The sequence below is a fragment of the Stigmatopora argus genome, chromosome 1, assembly GCF_051989625.1.
Source record: "Stigmatopora argus isolate UIUO_Sarg chromosome 1, RoL_Sarg_1.0, whole genome shotgun sequence".
Lineage (NCBI taxonomy): Eukaryota > Metazoa > Chordata > Actinopteri > Syngnathiformes > Syngnathidae > Stigmatopora > Stigmatopora argus.
In genome coordinates, this window is record NC_135387.1 from 27,835,921 (window position 1) to 27,861,578 (window position 25,658).

The 25,658-nt window shown below is 40.3% G+C and overlaps 1 protein-coding gene across 1 annotated transcript; it reads right to left on the minus strand.

The window, feature by feature from the left end:
• Positions 1-3,596: 3,596 nt before the first annotated feature.
• On the minus strand, positions 3,597-25,585 carry tti1 (TELO2 interacting protein 1). Its single transcript, XM_077614056.1, has 14 exons — positions 25,459-25,585; positions 24,422-25,166; positions 22,569-22,906; positions 22,228-22,498; positions 21,164-21,335; positions 20,787-21,079; positions 19,123-19,512; positions 18,897-19,056; positions 17,512-17,679; positions 16,431-16,582; positions 15,627-15,767; positions 14,268-14,472; positions 6,304-6,391; positions 3,597-4,971 (listed from the first exon to the last, which is right to left on the minus strand). The coding sequence occupies exons 2-14, from the start codon at positions 25,145-25,147 to the stop codon at positions 4,767-4,769; spliced, it is 3,309 nt and encodes a 1,102-aa protein (XP_077470182.1). The 5' UTR covers positions 25,148-25,166; positions 25,459-25,585; the 3' UTR covers positions 3,597-4,766.
• Between the last annotated feature and the right edge of the window lie 73 nt (positions 25,586-25,658).

Consider the following 25,658-nt stretch of genomic DNA (forward strand, 5'->3'; position numbering starts at 1 on the left):
CGAGCGTGTTGCCGTGCAAAAAGTCAGTCTCTCCCTCCCCTCTGCGAAATCTGTAATTTTAGTACTATTAAACAAATTTTTGTAATATTAAACCATTAGTTATTTGTTACTTTGTTAATAAATGGCAAATTAGAACAAATAAAAATGTTTTTTCCATTCCAATATCCTGTTTTTGGTGTTTTTTCAGAGGGTTGGAACGAATTCATTTGTTTTTAGTTCATTTCAATGGGAAACGTTCGTTTGAGTTACGAGAAAATCGACATACGAGCTCATTAAGCTCGTATCTTGAGGTACCACTGTATTCATAGACAATCTGCCAATCATCACCGAGGTCGGCACGCGATTCTCCGCATTTTCGGGGTCGCCGCTAAACCACTTCACCTCTGCTACTTTTTGTAACCACCGCTACTAATAATATTGTCGCGCACATGCTTGACGGCGAGGATGCCTCTTTGCTCCGAAGGGATCAAGCGTTACAGACTGGAATATTTGGGATGATGCGGTTGAGTAAGCGTCGGGCCGCGAAGAAAGACCTTGCGCAAAATTCCGCTCTATTCGAGGAAACAACAACTCCCCCTGTGGAACGCGATTAAAAGTCTGAAAATTTCCTTCCGCCAGTGTGCCGCTAGGATTTGAAACGCTGGCTGGGGAAAGAATAAACGTGTAAATTTGTCCACAGTTTGATCTCATGCTTAAGTGTGTATGGCTTTATCAGAGAAAATAAATGACATACAAATATTGATCTTGTGGTGGTGATTTTGTTGCCAATCAGTGATAACATACTCAAAATTTAATGTTAAAAAAGTGCCCTATTTTTTGCCAATTTTGTCAGTCGATGAGTCAAAGAGCAAAAATTGGGTTTATGAGATTAGGATGGAACTTTTCACAAAAATACACTGCATGGAGGATTATGGAAATATGTTACTTACCTACATGTTAGTTAGCTGGGATAGGCTCCAGCACCCCTGGAAACAATTGTTAATAATGAATGTTCATTCGAAGGGGAGTGCAACAGTGCATTAATAAGAATAATGATTCAAAGCAAGAATACATTAAAAGAATAAAACCCTAAAGCTAAAAGGAGCAATTTGAGAGAATAGAGTAACTGAATTTATCTTAGATTAGATTAGATAATTTTCTTCATTCCGTATTTGGGAAATTTCATTGTCATAGTAGCAAGAGGGTGAGAATACAGACACAGAAAAAGACATTTTAGACATAAATAGTGAATTAATAAGTCAATAAATAAATAAACAACTAAATACATATATAAATGAATAAATATATTAAAAAGTGTGTTATAAATAACCAAATTTGATTCCTCACCATATTACATACCGTTCTTTTTCTTCTCACTCTGCAAACTTGAGTCCAACAGGCAAAACTGAAACTCAACTATGGTGAAATGCCTTTTCTGACCTAATAGTAAAATAATAAATAATGAAAGAAAACACAGCATATGAAATCACTACAAAAAAAGTAAGCTTTGAAATTTTTGAAGCGATGAACAGGGAAAAAAAAAGTCTTGATTTTAAAGATCGAAGCTTTAAAGCACATTTTCGGGATTAAGAAAAAATGTTGCTTAAAATAAAATACCCAACAAGAACAGAATATTCCTCCCAAAAATATTTTATTAAGAAAAAATAGCTTTTTATGACATCGCACTTGATGAAAAATGTACAGGAATATTTAATACAATGTACAAAATACATATTTGATAGGCATTCTGCTTCATTTATAAAACTTTCAATCAACATTTTACATGCCTCTTTACTATCTATAAAGAGACTTATTCGTGCAGTACACATTTTGGCCAACAGGTTTTTTTTTAGTTTTTTTTTATTTACACTGAATTACTATAATTTGGGATATAAAAGGGCTTTAGTAGTGGCACCAACCCCCCAAAAAACCAATCCCTACTACATAATTACCCAATTTGACCTCCCGACAGTATGTGAATAATGCATGTAAGACAATAGAAAATAGCAACACAAGCCACATTAGTAGATAATCACAAATCTACAAATTTACAGTAAAAATATGCTCCTGTGTTACCTGTTTACACTGAATAGTTTGCTACTATATTTCACAATTGTGGCTGTTCATGTAAATGTTAATAAAAAGGGAACGATAATTGGCGTACGGAAAATAAACAAATGTTTTGTACTCTAATCAACCAGCTGCAATCCCCACCAACATTGAAATGATAAGTAAAGATCATTTTTCGATGCTACCCGTTTTATTTCCCCTCGCACATTTGAATTATTTACCATTAGCATGCAGTGCGGGGGTGTCGGAAGAATGTTTGTCAGAAGCCCCTTCCGCCTGTGTTGCCTCCGATGAGTAATGGGTCTTTTGTCAGCGCTGGCGGGCGGATAAATAGCGGTGGCGCACAATGAGATAAAGAGACGGCGCGCCACATTTGCTAACATTAAGTCGGGTCGTCTAACCAGAAAAGGTGGCATCCTTGTTTCCTCACACTGGAGGGCTTGTACATTCATTACCCAGCAATGAGCCGGGAGACTCGGGGTCCCCCCCGACCAGAGGGGTGATGCGATAATGGAGAGGGAGTGGGATAATTCATTGAAAAGCAACATGTACTCACAGCGCTAACAGCTGTGAAATGTCTTCTGCCTGGAGGAAGGGCTTTGGAAGACCACCTTGCCTAACAGTTATCTGCAGGGCTGGAGTTTTAGCTCATTGGCTACCATTGACGGTGATAGACGAACCGGATCTGCTTTCAAATTTAACCCGAGGACTCCCAGTCTTGACATTTACGTTCTAAAAACAGGGCAGGCGCTAGCGTGACCGGACGTTTCGTAGAAAGATGTTTGGTCCCCGGACGTTTGGTAGAACGGACGTTTGGTAGAACGGACGTTTGGTAGAACGGACGTTTGGTAGAACGGACGTTTGGTAGAACGGACGTTTGGTAGAACGGACGTTTGGTAGAACGGACGTTTGGTAGAACAGACGTTTGGTAGAACAGACGTTTGGTAGAACAGACGTTTGGTAGAACGGACGTTTGGTCGCCGGGTTCGCTCGCTGTCAAATTATGAAAGAGTTTACTGTTGATATTTTGATATTAGATATTTAGATATTAAACTCACTCTCTCTCTCTCTCATGATTATAATTTTGAGAGCTGGTTTCAACAGTAACAACCCGGTCGACCAAACGTCCGGTCGACCAAACGTCCGGTCGACCAAACGTCCGGTCGACCAAACGTCCGGTCGACCAAACGTCCGGTCGACCAAACGTCCGGTCGACCAAACGTCCGGTCGACCAAACGTCCGGTCGACCAAACGTCCGGTCGACCAAACGTCCGGTCGACCAAACGTCCGGTCGACCAAACGTCCGGTCGACCAAACGTCCGGTCGACCAAACGTCCGGTCGACCAAACGTCCGGTCGACCAAACGTCCGGTCGACCAAACGTCCGGTCGACCAAACGTCCGGTCGACCAAACGTCCGGTCGACCAAACGTCCGGTCGACCAAACGTCCGGTCGACCAAACGTCCGGTCGACCAAACGTCCGGTCGACCAAACGTCCGGTCGACCAAACGTCCGGTCGACCAAACGTCCGGTCGACCAAACGTCCGGTCGACCAAACGTCTTTCGACGAAACGTCTGAGTACCAGGCGCTAGTGATTAGCGCATCGGCCTCACAGTTCTGAGATCGATGGTTCGATCCCAGGTTGGACCTTCCTGCGTGGAGTTTGCATGTTCTTCCTGGGCTTGAATGGGTTTTCTACGGGAACTCCGGTTTCCTCCCACATCCCAAAAACATGCATGCTAGGCTAGCTAGTTGAACACTCTAAATCAGTGGTCCCCAAACTATTCCAGAAATAACGGGTTTTCGTTCCAACCTGTAAAAGGAAACCTTTCCACCAATCGGGTATCCTAGAAATGCAATCAGTGGATTGCAGTCAGGTGCTTCTTTTTTTCAGCAGAAACCTCATTGGTTGAACTGTTTGTGTTGGATCGGTTGAAACAAAAACCTGAACCCACAGGGGCCCTCGAGGGCCGGTTTGGAGACCTCTGTTTGTCCCTAGCTGTCAGGAGCGGCCTGTTTTTCCCTCCTGACTTGCCGTCAGAGAGCAGCTGCGGTCAATCTGCTGATTGCTTCCTGTTTTGGTATTTAAAGATCAATGAGTCCTAGTACCATTGTCGGATCGTTACTTCTGTTCCTGCATGCGCGCAGCATGCTGCCGTTTTGTTTCCAAGCCATTGTTGATTTGTAGATCTCAGTTGATTTATTAAAGATGTTGTTTGAAGCTAACTGCCTCGATTCACCTCCTGCTTCCCGCGCCTGGGTCCTAATCCATTCCCGATCGCGCCACGACAACGCGGCGCGATCGTAACACTAGCTATGATTGGTTGTCAGTCTCCGTGTGTGTGTCCATAGTTGGCTGGGATAAACTCCAGCACCCCCGCCCTCGACCCTTGTGTGGATAAGCACTACGGAAAATGAATGAATACTGAAAACCCAAAGACAAAGGAAACCGACCAATGGCCATTATTGAAATCATGAGGAAGGGCGGGAAATACAGGCTACTCCAATTTGATTGGGTAAAATATATTGTACTGAAATTTAAAAATGTCTGCCACTACAAAGAGCCCTTCTGAGAATTCCCAACTTTTATTTACGTTTTTCTTCAGTTAAAAAGCAGAAGAATGGAATTCCATGCATTTCGATGCACATGATAAACAGCGTCTGCACTTTTAACATTATTATTATTAGTAGTAGTGGTAGTTTTGAAATGTGTAGCTCTACTCCTCGTCGCCCGTTTGACCAAATTCCTCTCTCAGTAATTTGAGCACATTGTCCGAGTACTCATCTCGAGGGCGACCCATCCCGCTCAGCCGCACAGGCTGCAGGTCGGGATGCGGTGGGACGAAGGAGGACGGGCAGTGCAACTCGTTTAACGTCAACCACAAGCCGTCGGGGTCCACCTGGATCAAGTGGCGAAAAACGCTGTGGAGACGACAAACATTTTGGGATGGATTCAACGTGTATTTTTGGCTTTTGGGACAGAACGTGTCCAGGTATCTTCGAGCAGTACGTAATAGTTTGACTTTATTTATTTATTTATTTTTATTATACGGGGTTAATTTACTTATATTACATTACACGCTTCAATCATTTAAATGTTACTTTAACAGTTGACCATACAGCACTAAAACTCCATCGGCTGCTAACCAATTTAGTCACTTTTGTACCTACTTATTTGTGACCACTTATTCAATGTTGACTACTACTTATTTATGATGTTGACTACTTATTTACTTATTACTTATTTATTGATTCTCGTATTTTCTCGCATGTACATTTCAGATGTTCTGTCATAATTTCATGTATAAAATTTGCATTTGGTGTTCAATAAGTCTTTTTTCCAACTTGATTCATGAAAAATCTTATCTTATGATCAGGGTCGTCTTATATTCGGGCCAATACGGTATAGATGTATTTTTTTTTCTCAGAGGATTGATCCCTATAGTTAACTGAAAAATTATTTAGCCTGTTGTTCTCCATGTTCCATTGTTACTATCAAATGTTTGTTCTTGGTTTCTGACCAAATACAAAATTCACCCTGCCAAAAATTCTATTTGGAAATCCAGCAGATGATCCTTTCAATTCATATAGTAATCTTGGAAATATTAAGATTTTCCCTTCCAAGTAACACATTTGTAATCCCTATTAAAACCATGAATATGGAGGTGAAAATTGTGAATCAGGGGGCGTACTATACGAGAAAAATCATTAAATTCAACGAGTTTATGGCAATTTTTAGGGTTTATACACAGAGGCGGTCAATATACGAGAAAATACGGTATTTATTGATTGATTATTTATCTGTTTACTGTTTGTTTGTTGTTGTTATTTGTGCACTTCCCTACTTATTTATGTTGTTGACTACTTATTTATTGATTATTCATTTGTTTGTTTTTTGTTGTTATTTGTGCACTTCCCTACTTATGTTGTTGACTACTTATGTTGACTACTTATTTATTATTTATTTGTTTTTTGTTATTTGTGCACTTCCCTACTTATTTTGTTGACTACTTATGTTGACTACTTATTTATTGATTATTTATTTGTTTGTTTTTGTTGTTATTTGTGCACTTCCCTACTTATTTATGTTGTTGACTACTTATTTATTTGTTTGTTTTTTGTTGTTATTTGTGCACATCATGGTGAAACTTTAAATCTCATTATACTTGAATACGGACAATAAAACCATTCAATTGAATTGATTTCAATTCATTAACACGACAGGCCCTCGGAAAAGCTGATTTTTGGTTTTACCTCAAGCAGGCCTCTTGCAGTTTGACGGGTTGTCTGCAGCTTAGGTAAGGAAGGCAGGCATCACACACAACATCCAAGTCCGCTTCAGCTGGAAATACAGAAATCAGCAGACAAGACATGGGAAAGATCAGTAAAAAGGTCGCAAAGTATGATGGCCGCTAACTTTCTTCCCTCCAAAAAAAAACACGTTTCGTGTCATGTTAAAACTGACCTCCGGGTAGAATGTAGAAAGTAAAAATACCCCAAAGGAAGAAAAGGTGCTTGCAACACTAAAGCGAGCACACTACTTTCACAATAATTCAACATTTTGACGCCATGCAAAATGCTAAACTGGTTTAAAACATGACGTTGCATTTCAAAAGGAATTGTCACGTTAAGTTAAAATGGTGAGCCTTAAATTGAAACGTAACATTTTAATTTCTTTTCATGTAAATTGCTAAACATTGCTTAAATTTTCTTTTCATAGTTTTGCTACAAAATGCGTGTTTAGTAGTCTGGTAAAGACTGGAAAGAAGTAGTATTTTGGAGTTCTGCATATACAGACGCTCCCCTACTTACTAACATTCGAGTTACGAACAACGGTACATACGAACATGTCTGGAAATTGCGTTTATGTCGAAAAATGTTCGTAAGTTCAATTTTGTATTGCGCGCCTTTTTCCGAGTAGTGCTTCTTTGCGCCGCTAATACCGACGCCTGGCGCTGTGAGAGCTCAGCTCATCCAGCATCTACCTTCCTCTGCCCAGTTCGTTGCAGTGCGGAAGTGCGTTAACGTATCTCCAGTGCGCAAAGAACCTTTTTCATTTTTATCAATAAATATCTCGTGCATCCATTATTCAATATGGTTGGTGAAAAGCGAAAGGCTTCTATTGAGGGAGGTGCAAGGAAGAGGCAAGCCATTTCATTTTGAAATGAGTGGCAATAATAACGAAGCTTGATGCGCATGAGAAAGCGGTGAGCGTTGCACGTGAATACAACTTGAATTGTTCGACCGTCAGTACCATTTATAAACATAAAGATCGAGCAGCAGGACACAAATATTGAACGTTGCACAAAGTTTACAAATCAATTGAATGATGCCATACAGTGCTACCGCATCATTTATGATGAAAAAAAGAAAACTGCAATCGTCATTAGATAGCTTCTTTCGGCCAGTTTCTAGTAAATCTCTCGCTCTCTAATATATGTATACAGTACTGTATGTATTCTCTCCATGTTATTAAATGTTTTTTTCAGTACAAACCAATGTGTGTTACTTATACAAGCCTTAAACATACAAATGCACTTATATAAACCTTCAATATACTTATATAGGCCTTAAACATAAATTATAATACAAAATATAGCACTGAGCAACTTACAAACTAATTCAACTTATGAACAATCGCTCGGAACCTAACTCGTTCGTAAGTAGGGGAGCGTCTGTATGAACTGTTTTCTTATGGAATTTTGTGCTTCTGATTTACAGTCTGGAAATTACAGGACTAAATGTAGGGAATATCAGTAGTTGTGTTACGTCTAGGATGGAACATAGTGTAGGACCCAAATGCAGGGACGCAATCAAGGATGTGCTCTAGCAAAAACCTTAATAACTGAGGCAGGAGGGGGAAATCAATAAAATAACAATGCCTAGAATTAAGTAACAAAATCAAACCTGATGGGAAGATATGGGGAAACGAGGAACATGGCGTGGTACCTTGACATGAAGCAAACAGAGTAGACGACCCAACAATGACTCACAAACACACAAGGTTTAAATAGACACACAAAGGCTGATTACCAAATCACAAGCACCTGGTTACAAGTGGAAGGGAAGCCCGGGGGGACATAAGAAGCGAAAAGCACACACAAAACACACACACACCTCCACCCAAAACCCTAACAAGACGTGACAAGCTGTACTTTAATTTGTTATGCTGCTTCTTTAAATGTGTTTAAAAAATGTAAATCCAAATACTGCCAGTTAAGATTACGGTGACTTTTTGACCATGGAGTTAATTTCTTTGACTATACAACTCATCTCATCTGCTTTCGTTTTATCCATTCGACTATACACGTATATCTTGTAATTAAAAAATGAATAAATATTGATTTTTTTTAATTATACACATTTTATAATAAAAAATATATAAACTTGGTCATTGCGCACCATTGTTCCTGAACTCGTTAATTGTCTTGAAACTGTAACAAATGATCTGTGTTGTCATGCTTCCTCTTTGCCAAGAATCCCTTGCCTTTTTTTTCGAATCTTAATGAGACATGACCAGGCTAATTAAATGGAAAAAAATGTGATGCAAATTGAATTATTTAAGCAGTGATTCTAATAATGAATGAATCCCTCTTCCCATATTTCTCATGTAGTGAAAGACTGCTTTTATCTGCTCCTTTTTTCTATTTTAAAGGAAAGTGTAGTGGGCCGCTACAAAAAGAAGTCCTTCACGTCCCAGGGGTAGGGAACCTATGGCTCAGGAGCCGTATGTGGCTCTTTTGATGGGTGCATATGGCTCTCCGCTAGCCTGTGAGCTCAAATATGGAAACTGTAGAGTCCCGAACGCACCAATAGGAGCGTCACATTGGCAATGTGGCATTGAGACTACCTTAAGCGCCTTTTTGATCATATTTTTTTTCATTAGACTCTTCTACATGAATACTCCATACATGTCAACTTATACATTTTCCCGTATTTTATAATTTTTTTGATCACTTCAATTTGTGTACGCCACATTTGTTAAAGTGGCGGCCTGGGGGCCAAATCTGGCCCGCCGCATCATTTTGTGTGGCCCGGGAAAGTAAATCATGAGTGCCGACTTTCTTTTTTTGGTGTCAAATTAAAATGAAGAGTATAGATGTATATTAAATTTCCTGATTTTCCCCCTTTAAATCAATAATTGTAATTTTTTAATACATTTTTTCTGTGTTTTTAGTTCAAAAATCATTTTGTAAAATTTAAAAATATATATAAAAAAAGCTAAAATAAACATTGTTTTAGATCTATAAAAAACGGAATATTCGGGGCTTTTAATCCAGTTCTTTTGATCCATTTATTTAAAAAAATCTAAATATTATATCTAAAATGGTCCGGCCCACGTGAAATCAAGTTGACGTTAAAGCGGCCCGCGAACCAACCCGAGTCTGACACCCTTGGTGTACGCCGTCTAACAATTTTTTCTTAAGTACGTTTTTTTTTTTTATAAAACCGATCTTGTTTTATCCATTTCGGCTCTAAACCGGAACATCTCGATCACTGGTAGCAGACGAAAACGTCATTGCCGATTGCTAATATTGTCATTCTTTAAGCATGATATGCCCACGCGCATTCCCCGTTTACAGCTCCACCTTTTCACTATATAAATATAGCGCGTCAGCAAGCAATGTACACAAACAGTCAAGCTGTCAGCGTCATATAGCGACATTTACAGATTCTTAAATTCAGTGCATACTGATTAGGCACCCCGCCCAGTTTGGAATTTTTTTTAGACTTAAGTGCGCCCTATGTAAGTAAATATGTGCCATGTTGCATTTGTATGTTTTTTATCGCTTAGTAAGGGGAATTGCAATCAATAATAAGGGTAGCAATTGGCCGAGGTTGACAGGTATGATACTCTCATTGATTAGCAACAGCGTAAAAATGTCAAAAGACTTTTTCTTAGTTTAAAAGTGCTGAAATGATGCACACATTTTCATGTATTTTTAGTTTTAAATTCATAGCATGGCTCTCAAGGAATAATCTTCGAAAATATGAATTGTTTATGGCTCTCTCCTGCCTTAGCCGTATTGGACTTTTACAGCCAAGCGAACGCGTGCTTTTCCCTCGCCTCCCTTTTCGCCTCGCTTGGACTCTTTCATCTGATTTATTCCGACAGCGAGCCCCTCCCCATCGCCTCCTCGTACGGCCGACAGACGCTCAGCCATTCCTTAAGTGCGGAGCGGGTTTCTCCTTTCAAGCCTCGTTTCAAAACACGTCAGATTCCCTCGCGGGCCGAGCCGCGTTGGCGGCGTGTCAAGAATAAGAGAAGTGCTGCGTATTTCCCAGTTCAATGGGATTATGGGGCTCCCCCCTTTTGATCCCCTTTCTCCCGTTCTATCCGCTACCGCCGCACTCACGACTACCTTTGTGGATTGGGGATGGCTTGGAACGCGTGGCGAGTCGTGACGAATACTCGAGCGGAGAACGATCTGTGGTAACCCCCCCCCCCCAAAAAGGTGACAATGAAGCACAGCTGAAAAATCGGGGCTATTTTTTTGGCTCCGCCCATCTGGGTGTCGGCGGCGGGGTCTGCCATGGAGGCTCGCTAATTGGCTTGCCGCAGTCATCCCAGAAGTGAGCACGAATCTAATCGCTAGTCCTGTGAGCTGCAAGTGTTTGCCATATTCGCCGACACGCTGACTAAGTCTTTTTGATATGGAAAATTGCTTTTTCCACTCCCTTACTTGAAAATAATTACCTAAGGACTGTATTTTCCGGAATATAAGTCGCACTATTATTCATGGTTTGGCCGGGCCTGCAACTACCGTATTTACTCGCATAGAAGCTGCCTCCGCATATAAGCTGCACCCTTAAAACCGGTGAATTGTACAATTTCTCGCGTATAAGCCGCACCCTTAAAATTCAGTGAATTTTACAATTTCTCGCGTATAAGCCTCACCCTTAAAATCGGTGAATTTGACAATTTTTCGCGTACAAGGCGCACCCTTAAAATCTGCGAATTTTACATTTCTCGTGTATAAGCCGCACCCTTAAAAATCAGTGAATTTTACAATTTATCGCGTATAAGCCTCACCCTTAAAATCGGTGAATTTGACAATTTCTCGCGTAAAAGGCGCACCCTTAAAATCTGTGAATTTTACGATTTCTCGCGTATAAGCCGCACCTTTAAAATCGGCAAATTTTACAATTTCTCGCGTATAAGCCACACCCCTAAAATCGGCAAATTTGACCATTTCGGGCGTATAAGCCGCACCCTTAAAATCGGCGAATTTTACAATTTCGGGCGTATAAGCCGCACCCTTAAAATCTGTGAATTTTACCATTTCTTGCGTATAAGCCGCACCCTTAAATCGCTGAATTTTACAATTTCTTGCGTATAAGCCGCCCCCTCATTCACAATTTTCACCTCCATATTCATGGTTTTAATAGGGAGTACAAATGTGTTACTTTGAAGGGAAAATCTTGAGAAAAAAAAAATCGCACGTGGTATTTCTGAGATACTATATACCAATCGAATGTGCTGGATTGGACATCCTTAAAGGGTGTTGCCTGCACGTAGACAAATTCAAAAAGTAAGTTACGTGAGCAGTACAACCAGGAAGTGTGTCTGTACCGGTCTAATTTGTCATCCCCTTTAATGCAAGATAGGGTTTATTTGTTTTCTTGAATTTCATTCATAGACGTCGAAATAAATCTTGTTTAGCGTTTCATCTGTTTATCTTTTCCTTAATTTGAAATAAATGAATGTATTGGCCGCATTGTTTTGCGTTATCCCGTTTCGTCTGTCACATGCATGTCAAGTCTAATTTCTGCGCATAACCCGTACCCTTAATTTAGTCATTATTTTTTGGCCATAAATATGGCATACATGCGAGAAAATAAGGCAATAAGTGCGAGTTATCTTTATTTTATTTTTTATGCCCTACCACTGACAGGACGTTGTTGTTGTTGTTTCCATTTAGGCTAGAGTTAACTGAAAAAACTTGCATCTTAAAGGCAATTAGGATTAACTATTTATTGGTAGAAAATGAGGCTTTACTAAATAAAGCGGATGGAAAAAGACTAGTACATAAAACACTACCTGAAAGAGATTAACCATAAAACTTGCATCAACCTCCCTTTTAACATTTAATGCATGCTAATTGACTCGGGAGCTGTTCTAATTATACTTGCACAAAAATACCCCAAAGGGAGAAAAGGTGCTTACAACACTGAAATTAACCAAAAATTGGAGTGTGTGTCTGTTTTAAACATTCCACTATGTGTTGTGAGACATGAAGATGGAACGGTCATTGCAGACTTTAAAAAAAAAGAGAAACCAGTTTCATTCTTTTGCAAAAAATGATTTTAAAAATGAATTCTGCGGGTATTACACACAAGTGCCCCACTGGGATTTTTACAATGGAGGCAACTCTCTCAGCTAATATAAAGTGATGCCTTCATAACAATTTCAGCCATTGCTTTCGCCGCACAATTTTGCCCGGCACAAATTTTAAAGGCGTGTAAGGATGCCATTATCATTAAATTTGCATGCAATTTCGACTTTAGGTGAATGTTGCTGGCTAAATATTAGGGACGACTGCTGTGCAATTTAAAAACGGTAAGCTAAGACATCATAATGTGTAGCTACTTGAATAACGCCGATCATAAAGATCTGTGGGACAAAACCTAGTAAGTAACCAATAACAAATTATTTTTGGATTATTTTATACATATCCACATATTTAATGCATTTTTACATTATGCAAATTCACAATAAAAAAGGGAAGTTTTAACGCATATTCCAGTTCTAAACCTCATTTTAATTTCTAATAGAAATTTCATTGTGTAGTATTTTAAGAGACATTACTTGAATCCATTAGTTTTGTAGAGGATTAATTTTAGCTGTTCAGGATTGATGTAGTGTATTTCAAATAGATGTCCAAGTCTGCCCTCTGGTGGTACATCTCCATTTGAACATGATTATGTATTCAAACGCCATAAATATGAATACATTTGTGCTTGACTCTGTTTACAAACCTACTTACAAACAATTCACGGGATTAAAAACAACATGTGAATAAATAACAGACATAGTACTAGTGTTTGAAAACCAGTGTACAAAGGACAAAGGGATAAGTAATATGGACCGTATTTCAAAATATGGATTTTCAAGGCTATACAAAAAAAATAATGAATAACGCCATATAATTATAATTATAGTACTCAGATATAATAGAATAAACTCGTTTATCATTCAAAATTACAAAAGCACTGCTGTTTAGTAGTACATTTTTGGTGTTCATATTATGTTTGTCAAGTAAGAGTTTGACATTTTTTTGGTGTAATAAAAACATTTTATGTAAAAAAAAAAAAAAAAAAAAAGAGTTAAGAGATTACAGTCATACCTCTACTTACGAATGCCTCTAGGTACAAACTTTTCAGGTTATGAAATGTTTTCATATGCAAATGAGTGACTTGAGATATGAAAAAGATCCAAGTTACGAAATCCCCCAAAAAGTAAATCCATTTTCTTATCCATTATTTTATTTTGAAAATATTGTCGCGGATGCATTGATTCGCAATTTAGAACCTTGCTACCCTCTACTGGGCTCTCATTGGCTGTCTCACAACAACCACTATCAATGTTTCAAGATTCTCTCTTACTGTCCACCTCAGCTAAATGCTCCCTTGATTAATGATTGGAATTCCCTTTATTAAGCAATTAAAAAACGTACAAATGCAAAGTGGCAAATATTTTCACACACACAAGGGGCGCACATAAAAGTCTAAAATGTAGTACTACAAAGTGGACGGCTTTGGTCCATCTGGCGGACAAACCCGTGTATCACATCTCCCATTATAATGGCGCAGGGCACATTTTCATATGCTTTATTGATTTTAAGCCATTAATAAATAATGTATTTATAATTTTCTCTCATTTTTGTGTTCCTCACTTCCTTTATACAAAATTGGGACACTAACCAATTTTAAAGGGTTTAGGTGGTAGTTGTGTGAGGACCGCGGAACAAATTTGAAAATTTACATATAAAGTACACCTCTACTTACGGAATGTTTAAGTTACGAAAACAGTTCTGGAACCCATTAATTTCGTAAGTAGAGGTACAACTGTATTTTAGGAGGGTGACGATAATGAACAACGGCATACATCATTGCATTTAGTTATTGATCACAATTTAGTATATAGTGTCCCAACAATAAAATAAATTGGCGTGCGGCACTCCATGATGCATTGTATGTGTGTTTTTTTGACTTACCAAGGTCCAAGCTCTGGCACAGGGAGCCCAGTCCCTTGAGAACAGCCAGCTGCAGTTTATAAGCCAAAGTGTGCGTGTAGATGGGTCCGGCTTTAGCGCTAATGGGAGCTTGCTGAGCCAGAGAAGAGCTCAGCTTTGGCAAAATCTCCTTGGAGACCCTTCTTCTCAGGAAATCGCCACAAGTATGACCCAAAGTGCACAAAACCTGAAAGAGTGATGCATAGATAAGATTTGGTGGCCATGCAATTGAGCAATCGACCGATAATCGGGGCCGATATTTGGACATTTGACCCAAAAAAATCGGTATCGGAATTTTTTGTTTAAATACGAGCAGCTGATATGAAGAAATCATTTTAAAACAGAGTTATTTCAGCTTAAATGCAGCCGCGCTTTGCCTCTCTCGCTAACCTAAACGACCAAATTTAACCCCTTAACCCTCTGTTGCCATACAAATAAAGTTGAATTGTACATTCAATCACATACATTAACATATCTTGCAAGACTCCTCAATATATTTCTTAATAAATAAAGTGGTACATCATTTTGACTTTGTCATTTCTTTACTACCTATATATGTATACATATATATATATATATATATATATATATATATATATATATATATATATATATATATATATATATATATATATATATATATATATATATATATATATATACATGTCATACCGGTCAACTTAGACATTTTCCATTTCAAATTGTGTACACTGTATAATAACTTTTGTACGGGATTTTTTTTAAGTACATTGTTTTTGTAAAACCAATCTCGTTTTACCCATTTCGGCTCTAATTGTCTCGGTCACTGGTAGCAGACGAAAAAGTCCTTGTCCACTGTTAATATTGCCGTACTACATAAATATAGCGTGTCAGCAAGCAATGTACCCAGACAGTCAAGCTGTCAGTGTCATTCAGCGACATCTACAGAATCTTGAATTTAGTGCATACTAATTGGGCACTACGTCCACTTTGGGGAAAATTTTAGACTTTTAAGTCCGACCTATGTGAGTAAATATGTGCCACGTTGCATTTCTATGTTTTTTTTTAATCGCTTAATAAGGGAATTGCAATCATTAATAAGGGGAGAAATTGGCTGAGGTTGACATGTATGATATATATATGTATATATAGTATTTATGTGAAGTTCAGGGCTTGCCTTATTAATTTTTTACACCATGATTTTAAGCTTTTACTATGAATATTGACTCCAAATATCGGTTATCGGCCTCCTCTCACTACTAATAATCGGTATCGGTATCTGTCCTGAAAAAAAACGTATCGGTCCAGTTAGTCATCCAAATTCAACTCCCGTTAACCGCTGCAAATGCTTATTTTTTTTACCCTGAAAGCTCTGAGGACGGCTAGCGGGTCATCAGCTGTCAATCTCTGCAGAAGTGCGGGCCAGCATTGATGGGCCATGGGTAATAATTCATTTTCCCTCTCACTCAGAACACTAACGCACAACTCCAACACATCCAGCGCCTAGGAGGGGAAAAAAACACAGCAAAGGTGTTGGGAAGTCCATGAAAGTCGGGATTCATCTGCTGAATGCACAAAGTATGACAACATAACATACGGTACTATAAATGGTCATTTTTTAATTGCTGGCAAAATGGTTTAGACCAAGGGTGTCAGACTCGGGTTGGTTCGCGGGCCGCTTTAATGTCAACTTGATTTCACACGGGCCGGACCATTTTAGATATAATATTTAGATATATTTTTTAATAAATGGATTTAAAGAACTGGATTAAAAGCCCTGAATGTTCATTTTTTAATAGATCTAAAACAATGTTTATTTTAGCTTTTTTATATATACTTTTAGATTTTACAAAATGATTTTTGAACTAAAAACACAGAAAAAAATGATTAAAAAATTACAATTATTGATTTAAAAGGGGGAAAATCAGGAAATTTAATATACATCTATACTCTTCATTTTAATTTGGTCCTAAAACAAAAAGTCGGCACTCATGATTTACTTTCCCGGGCCAGACAAAATGATGCGGCGGGCCAGATTTGGCCCCCGGGCCACCACTTTGACACATGTGGTTTAGACTAAGCCACCTTCCAGTGACGCGGGCCTTTAACGAGTTGTGCCGAAAGACTGAGGATGACTATCGCCTCCTACAACAGACGCAGTGGTACCTTGAGTCGGAGCCAGAGGTTGGCGTCAGACAGCAGATGAATGCAGCGCTCCATTACATCTTTAGTAATGTTGAGGTGCGTGGGAAGTTCTGCTTTCACATCAGGACTAGCATCGTCATCATTGTCGTCAAACTGTCCGGGGGGAGGGATCTCTGCAAAAAGAGGAGTAATATACTTTTTTTACACTCCCAGGAACACACATTTACATAGTGTCATGTCTGCAGTGAGTCTTCAAAAACTCATGAAATAATTGCATCTGAAGCTATTTTGGTGCTCGTGATGTCCCAATCCAATATTGCTGTCCAAGTACAGGACAGTATTGGATTTGCTCACAAATAATCATAGCCAAATAGATCGGATATACCAAGGGTGTCAGACTCGGGTTGCTTCGCGGGCCACTTTAACGTCAACTTGATTTCACATGGCATGGGCCGGACCATTTCAGATATAATAATTAGATATATTTTTTTATAAATTGACAAAAATAACTGGATTAAAAGCCCTGAATATTCCGTTTTTTATAGATCTAAAACAATGTATATTTTAGCTTTTTTTATATATATTTTTTTAGATTTTACAAAATGATTTTTGAACCAAAAACACAGAAAAAATGGATTAAAAAATAACAATTATTGATTTAAAAGGGGGAAAATCAAGAAATTTTATATGCATCTATACTCTTCATTTTAATTTGATCCTAAAACAGAAAGTCGGCACTGATGATTTACTTTCCCAGGCCACACAAAAGGATGCGGCGGGCCACATTTGGCCCCCGGGCCGCCACTTTGACACGTGGGATATACTGTATCAGATGCAGTTTACTTTGGAATGTCTCTCTTTCATGCGAGAATCAAAAACATTGATCAAAGATTTGAGGATAAAATTTTGTGCAATTGTATCACATTGAAGGTATCATCGTTTAATATTTGATACAAACCACTAGGTGTCCACTTCTCTTTAAAAAAAATTCTTTTCTCACGTACTACATTGTTTTTGCATTATTTTGGCATTGGATATGTATCGGCAAAAAACAAATCAGAAGTCCAAAACTCAGTATCGCCATCCCAAAGTTAGTGCATACCGAGGTCGTCAGAGTCATCTTGGTCAATTCCAATGCCTTCCGCCAGCTCTTTCTGTTTGCGATAGTCCAACAGGAACTGGCGGATGTCAAAGACTTCTTGGTCGGTAGAGGTCTGGTTGGACCGAGCAGACACTTTGCTTACGGTAGAAGTCAGGGGAAACCACCTTGCTGAAAGAAAAGCAGACAGGATCATAAATCAAATACTAAAAGGTGCTCACATGAGTTTTGGACTTTGAAATTTATTACTGTATTTTCTCACATATTTGTCGCTAAAAAAATGATGACTGAATCAAGGGTACGGCTTATATGCGCATAAATTAGACTTGACATGCGCGAAACGCCATAACGCAAGACACTGCGGCCGATACGGTCATTTATTTCAAAATGTGGAGACAAGATAAACAAATAAAACGCTTAAAATGTATTTTGACGTCTACGAATGAAATTCAAGAAAAAAATAAGCCATATTTTGCATAAAACGTGAAAAAAGTCACTCACTTGTGCCTGCTAGTGTTTGTTCAGGCGACCGCCATTTTACCTAAGGATGACAAGCTAGACCGCTATGGACACTCTTCCTGGTTGTACTGCTCACATGACTTCCTTTTTGAATTTGTCTACATATTAGAAATACCACGTACGATGATTTTTCTTAAGATTTCCCCTTCAAAGTAACACATTTGTACATCCTATTAAAACCATGAATCAGGGGATGTCTTATACAAGAGAAATTGTAAAATTCAACGATTTGAAGGCAATTTTAAGCGTGCGGCTTATACGCGAAGGCGGCTAATATGCGAGAAAATACGGTACTCGGACGTTTCGTCGAAAGACGTTTGGTCCCTGGACGTTTGGTCGACCGGACGTTTGGTCGAACGGACGTTTGGTCGAACGGACGTTTGGTCGAACGGACGTTTGGTCGAACGGACGTTTGGTCGAACGGACGTTTGGTCGAACGGACGTTTGGTCGAACGGACGTTTGGTCGAACGGACGTTTGGTCGAACGGACGTTTGGTCGAACGGACGTTTGGTAGAACGGACGTTTGGTAGAACGGACGTTTGGTAGAACGGACGTTTGGTCCCCGGGTTGTTTTGTTGAAAGCTGCTCTCAAAATTATAATTATGAAAGAGAGAGTGAGTTTAATATCTAAAGATCTAAATATCTAATATCAAAATATCAACAGTAAACTCTGTCATAATTTGACAGCGAGCGAACCCAGCGACCAAACGTCCGGTCGACCAAACGTCTTTCGACGAAACATCCGGGGACCAAACGTCTTTCGACGAAACATCCGGGGACCAAACGTCTTTAGACAAAACGTCCGGTCATAGAAAATACCATATTACAAGTGTAAACGTGAAACGTGGCATCACTCGTGAGAGCTCACCAAGCGCCTTCATGAGCGCGTGCAGTACAGAGCAGAAGAGAGAGGAGGCGTGGTCATAGCTGAGATCGAGAGCCATTAGCACGTCCTGGACGATGTCGCTGACCAGCGGCAACAACGTGCGGTCGGAGTGAGCCAACATGACGGTCAACACTCGTGGAGCCTAAAGAGCAGGACAAAGGTGTCTCAAAGCGCTTTTCTAATGTTGCTAAAATGCGCTAAATCTCACCTGTGGATGCTGGCCGAGCCTCTGTAAATTGAGCGAGATGTCATTGAGCAGATAGTCCGAGTTTTCGTTGATCAGCTCCTTCAGAGACGGGTATCCGCAGGCCCGGCTGACGTCCCGCGTGGCATCCAGCGCCGCTTGGCTGACCAGAAGCGTCTCCTCCCCGGCCTTCTCCAGCAGAGGGTATAGCGATGCCATCAGCAGGGGACGGAAGTTTTCCCCCAAGGCTTGCGCGAAGCAGGCCACGCCCTCGAGCTGGATGCACAGCTGCCAGATGTTACTGTTGAGCTGGTGGACGGTCGAGGCGGGCGAGGACGTGCGGGAAGAAGGGGCGCCTTGGAGAGGGTCCGCCGAGGTGTTGGATATGGAGAGGAGCATGTGGGGCTTCAGCAGCTAAAGTTAGAAACATGGTCGGCAACAATTTCTGAAGTTACAATCTGGCCTGCACATAGAAGGAAACTCCACGAAATTCTCGGTAAAGCAATAACGGGAGAACATTTTTTAGCGTTGAACTCCTTCTTGCTTTCATTTCTAGCAAGCAAATGATTTCCAACACCTCAGATCAATTGGTCGAGAGCAATTGAAAAGGCTTTTCTACCGAAAAATAATCATTCGACATTTTCGGGGCATTTTAGTGGAAACTATTTTGACAAAATGACATCAATGATAATATGAACAATTTAAAAAAATTCGGCTCCCCGCTGTGGTCAAAGGTTCGATCCCAGGTCGTTCCTCAGTGTGGAGTATGCAAGCTCCCCTCGCGCTTGGGTGGGTTTTCTCTGGGTACTCTAGTTTCCTCCCACATTCCAAAATTATGCATGCTAAGCTAATTGTATGCTAAATTGGCCTCTCCGCTCGGAAATCTCCTTTCAACAGTGGTTTAAGTGCCAACAAATTATTATGGGCAATAAAATATTTGAAAAAAATTTGGAAAAAATAATCTATTTCCTAGTTCTACACTGTCTTCTGTGTCTGTGCTTGCTACTGTCTTGCTACTGCAACCAAGAAATTTCCCAAATACGGGATGAAATAAAGTTCTAATCGAATCAAATCGAATTTAAACTAATCTAATCAAATTTAAACTAATCTAATCGAATTTAAACTAATCTAATCAAATATAAATTAATCTAATCTACATTAATATAATATAATCTAAAGTAATCAAATCTAAACTAATCTAATCTAAACTAATCTAAACTAATCTAAACTAATCTAAACTAATCTAAACTAATCTAAACTAATCTAAACTAATCTAAACTAATCTAATCTAATCTAAACTAATCTAAACTAATCTAATCTAATGTAAACTAATCTAAACTAATCTAATCTAATGTAAACTAATCTAAACTAATCTAATCTAAACCAGCAACTGTCAGCCTTGCCACTAAAATCCAAACATAAAAATAGAAGAAGAAAAAAATTATTAAAGTCTCCTGGTCCATCTATATTTGCTTGATGTAAGGAAATATTAGACAGCATTATTGCTTTTTAATATTTGTACATTTTGTAAATACTAACATATATGAATGCATTTCTTAATGCCAAACCTTTGCATGCTACAAATTGCCTTTGAAGAACTTTATGACAACTTCATGTAAAAAGCAATCTTCCCATCTCTACGCGACCCCCCAAAATAGGCTGCGTATTTACTCGCTAAAACTGCTCACCTGTTGGTCCTGTCGATCTCTGTCCGTCTCCTGATTGGCTGTGATCAGGTTCCAGTTGCAGAGACTGATGTATTCCTCCATGACCAGCATGACGGCCGCTTTGAGTTCTTCCTGAGAGATTCCAAGCACTCGCCCGTCACCCTCCAGGGACTCTTCCTCGGCAACGACAGCGATGCCGGCGGCGCCTCTGACGATTTCATTGAGAACCATGGCGGCCTGCTTCCTGTACGCCGAGGACCGGCGGTACAGGTCCAAGAAGTGGTCGGTCAGTAAAAAAACGTTGCCGTAGTAACCTACAAGCACACCCCGCGGGAAAATATTTCAGTGGATTCGGTGGTGACGTGAGGCGGAACGGGACACGGGTGGCGTTTTGGTACCTAAAGTCCGACAGATCTCTGCGAGCACGGAAAAGATTTTCTGGTCTGTGAAGAAGAGAAAACGCTTCCTCCGTATGTGCGCTGAGTGACGGAAATCTGAGCTCGTTTCTATTGCGTCGTTGTGAGATCGTTCTTCTACGATACGGACATCTGTGACATCCAACTCGAGCACCTGTAAAATCCAAGCACAATGTGTATAATTAAAAAATGAGGTTCAAATTTAAGAGCCAATCATAGACTCCCATCTGTCCCGGTATGATAAGGGTAAGAGTGTGATAAGGCCATGTTTTACGGTGTGTCTTTGGGTTAATGCTGTTAAGCCCTGCCCACCCAAAATATTAATTACAATACTTTCTCGCATATAAGCCAGGCCCTTAAAATTGCCCTAAAAACTGTTAAGCCCTGCCCACCCAAAATATTAATTACCATACTTTCTCGCATATAAGGTGTGCAATTAAAATTGCCCTAAAAGCTGTTAAACCCTGCCCACCCAAAATATTAATTATCATATTTTCTCGCATATAAGCCGTGCCCTTAAATATTTCCTAAAAGCTGTCAAGCCCTGCCCACCCAAAATATTGATTACCATATTTTCTCGCATATAAGCCGTGCCCTTAAAATTGCCCTAAAAGCTGTTAAGCCCTGCACACCCAAAATATTGATTACCATATTTTCTCGCATATAAGCCGTTCCCTTAAAATTGCCCTAAATGCTGTTAAACCCTGCCCACCCAAAATATTAATTACCATACTTTCTTGCATATAAGCCATGCCCTTAAAATTGCCCTAAAAGCTGTTAAGCCCTGCCCACCCAAAATATTGATTACCATATTTTCTCGCATATAAGCCGTGCCCTTAAAATTGCCCTAAAATCGTTGAATTTTACAATTTCTTGCGTATAAGCCTTCCCTCATCCACAATTTCCACCTCCATATTCATGGTATTAATAGGGAGTACAAATGTGTTTCTTTGAAGGGGAAAATCTTGAGAAAAATCCTCGCACGTGATATTTCTGAGATACTGTATGAATCGTTTGCTGGATTGTCCGCTGCCAGCGGTCACTACCTGCATCAGAGCTTTGGAAATCCTCTCGAGATGGACGGCAGAGTTCAGCACCACAGAGATCAACGGTCCAAGGAGCTTCAAATAACCCAGAAAAACATTCAGGAGAAACAGCTTCTTCTGATCATCAGAGGTCCGCATTAGTCTGGGCAAGGAAGTGGCCAGCGAGTGAAGATTTTCCGAGAGAACGTCAGTGAAGGTCTGACAGCTGTTTTTACGGTCGATATCATTGCCGTTGTTTCTCTTGGAAGCCTGTCTGAGTGCAACTTTGCACCTAAAGAGGAGAAAATGAGACAGATATAAGATACAGACCTTTCAATCAGCCCACTTCCCATAAAACAAACCGTTCTCTAACTTTGGGCTCCTCATCATTAATTGCTCCAACTAACGTTTCCAGAAGAAGTCCGACACACTCGCCCAAAGACTGACTGGACTTGTCCAGCAGGTGCTCAGCCAGCCCCACCACCTCCACTCGGACCTTCCAGTGGGGATGGGCCACCGAGGCGGAGATGATCTTCTTCAGGAGGAGGTAAAGCTTTCCTGCCGTGTTCTTTACCCAGTCCTGTGTGCGTACGACCATTAGCTGCCCAATCCTCGCCATGTCAACCGAGGGTGACTTGGGTGGCTCACTAAATTGAAGCTGAGCATCTTCCATGACGAGACTGACCATGCTGGACCAGACCTCAAAAGAAAGTGTGAAAAAAAACACAGTTAGTACTTTTAAGTCCATAATGGCGCTCGTACAGTGCTGCCTCTACTTACAGGTGCCTCTACTTACAGGTGCCTCTACTTACAGGTGCCTCTACTTACAGGTGCCTCTACTTACAGGTGCCTCTACTTACAGGTGCCTCTACTTACAGGTGCCTCTACTTACAGGTGCCTCTACTTACAGGTGCCTCTACTTACAGGTGCCTCTACTTACAGGTGCCTCTACTTACAGGTGCCTCTACTTACAGGTGCCTCTACTTACAGGTGCCTCTACTGACAGGTGCCTCTACTGACAGGTGCCTCTACTGACAGGTGCCTCTACTGACAGGTGCCTCTACTGACAGGTGCCTCTACTGACAGGTGCCTCTACTGACAGGTGCCTCTACTGACAGGTGCCTCTACTGACAGGTGCCTCTACTGACAGGTGCCTCTACTGACAGGTGCCTCTACTGACAGGTGCCTCTACTTACAGGTGCCTCTACTTACAGGTGCCTCTACTTACAGGTGCCTCTACTTACAGGTGCCTCTACTTACAGGTGCCTCTACTTACAGGTGCCTCTACTTACAGGTGCCTCTACTTACAGGTGCCTCTACTTACAGGTGCCTCTACTTACAGGTGCCTCTACTTACAAATGCCTCTACTTACAAATGCCTCTACTTACAGGTGCCTCTACTTATAGTTGCCTCTACTTACAAATGCCTCTACTTACAAATGCCTCTACTTACAAATGCCTCTACTTACAAATGCCTCTAAATCCAAAATGTTCCGGTTACAAAACACTGATTTGCAAATGACCATTCCATGACACGAAAACAAGATCCAAGTTAAGAAATGCCACAAAAAGTAAATACATTTCCTCTATTCGTTGTTTTATTTTGAAATTGTCCTTCATCCTGCTTGACACTCTGCCCACTTCCTATTGGAGCCTCACAACAGCAACTTTCTTTTGACCGCCGTTTATTCTTTATTAAAATTATCGGTACAAATGAAATGAATAAGCGTCACCCATCGAGGAAAGAAACACACTTACTTTCTATTTAAGTCCATAATAGCGCTTGCGCAGTGCTACCTCTACTTGCAAATACCTCTAAATACAATATTTTCAGGTTACGAAACACTTTGATATGCAAATGACCTTATACGAAAGCAAGATCCAAGTTAACAAATCCCACACAAAGTAAATACATTTCATGTATCCCATGTTTTATTTTGAAATTGTCCATCCTGCTTGACACTATGCTCACTTGCTATTGCAGCCTCACAACAGCAACTCTCTTGACCGCTGTTTGTCGTCACAAGTTATTTATTTCAAATTATGAAATGAATAAGCGTTAACCATCGAGGAAAAACAGAAGATAAGAAAGTGGGATGCGGTCAACTGATCACGTGGCCGAATCTAGCACATCACTATAAATAAGACAAATGAATCTGTCGGTCAACTTTGGCTTGCACAGCCTTGCAAACAAATATTTTTTTAAAGACATGTACCTTGATAGCTCTTACGGTGACTCCATGGCCTTGTCTGACATCACCTGCAATGACCCTGGCAACCGCCATCGTAACTCCAGGCAAAAATGACGCCATGGCATTGCCTAGTTCTTGGCGTTCCTCTGGCGAGGGCACGACATGCTCCTCAATACAGTCACACTGCAGCGTCAAAGTCTGGAGGAACTCCAAAGCTGCTATTTGAACATCTCTGGATTTCTCCTTCTCCGCCAACGCCAGGAAAAGTGAAACGGCAGCTCCCAGCTCGGGCAGCATTGCGACTTTGAAGAACTCGAAGACAATATCTCCATATGCTGCGTGGAGTAAAACACTCAGGCATCGCAGCACAGTTAATTTCACCTCCTCTGATGTATCTGCCGGTTTCCCAGGATTGCTCGGGGAGCAAATGCAGAGGTAGAGCTCGGAGAAAAGCTCGTGGAGGGTCTGCCAGCTCTGAACACAAGTGTTCTCCAGGACGTGACGCATGGCCTCCACCACAGCTTCCACAAATTTGTCCTTTTTCTGTCCGGGGATTTTGAGCACAAAGCGGAGAGGGAAGAGCACATACTCTTGGAGCTGCTGCAAGGTGGCATCTTGGACCTCTTTTAATTGAGAACTCAGTTCCTCAACGTTTTTTAAAGTAGGCGCGCGGGTTAGAAGGACACAAGCTGGGCGGAGGTAGGCAAAAGCAGTCTTTGGATCGCTTATAAGTGACTTGGCTGGAGGCATTGCAGCGGAGATCTCTTTTCTGTGAGTTAGTAAGAATAAAAATGGAATGGGATAAAGAACATTGATGGTTAATCCCACTCAAAGAAGGGACACAGTCTGTCTTTACGTCTAGGCAGTATCTGGCAAATTTTGATCATTAACATATGCATATTTGTGGGCAATAGGAATCTGTTTAAATTAAGAGTAGGATCAATTGCACTGATTTGAAAATAGGAGCTATGCATGCATCTACCCTTGAAGTCATTAAATTTAAAACGTAGCAGCTTCCTAACCAGTATATTTTTAGATAATATATAAAAAGAAGAATGTACCTCCAGATTGGTGAAATCGCTGTAAAAGCACAAAGTATTTCTCAAGAAAAGCAAACATTCGAACAGTGGTGACAAGCCAGCATGGCGTCGACGTTGTGGGACGTCATCATCTTGCGCCAACGACGCAATATTTAGTCGACTCTCTAAGAAATTGGAAGGAGGATCTACATCCGGTAGTTTATAAAAATAATGCAAAAAGT

What these genes read in the sequence shown, in the direction of transcription:
- tti1 (XM_077614056.1), bottom strand. Translation starts at nt 25,147, where the DNA reads ATGCCTCCAGCCAAGTCACTTATAAGCGATCCAAAGACTGCTTTTGCC. An exon ending in CCGTCCTCAGAGCTTTCAGG is followed by an intron (nt 14,473 to 15,626) that starts GTAAAAAAAATA and finishes TCACTCTTTCAG; the next exon opens with GTTTTGTGCACTTTGGGTCA. An exon ending in GTGCCAGAGCTTGGACCTTG is followed by an intron (nt 6,392 to 14,267) that starts GTAAGTCAAAAA and finishes CTGTATTTCCAG; the next exon opens with CTGAAGCGGACTTGGATGTT.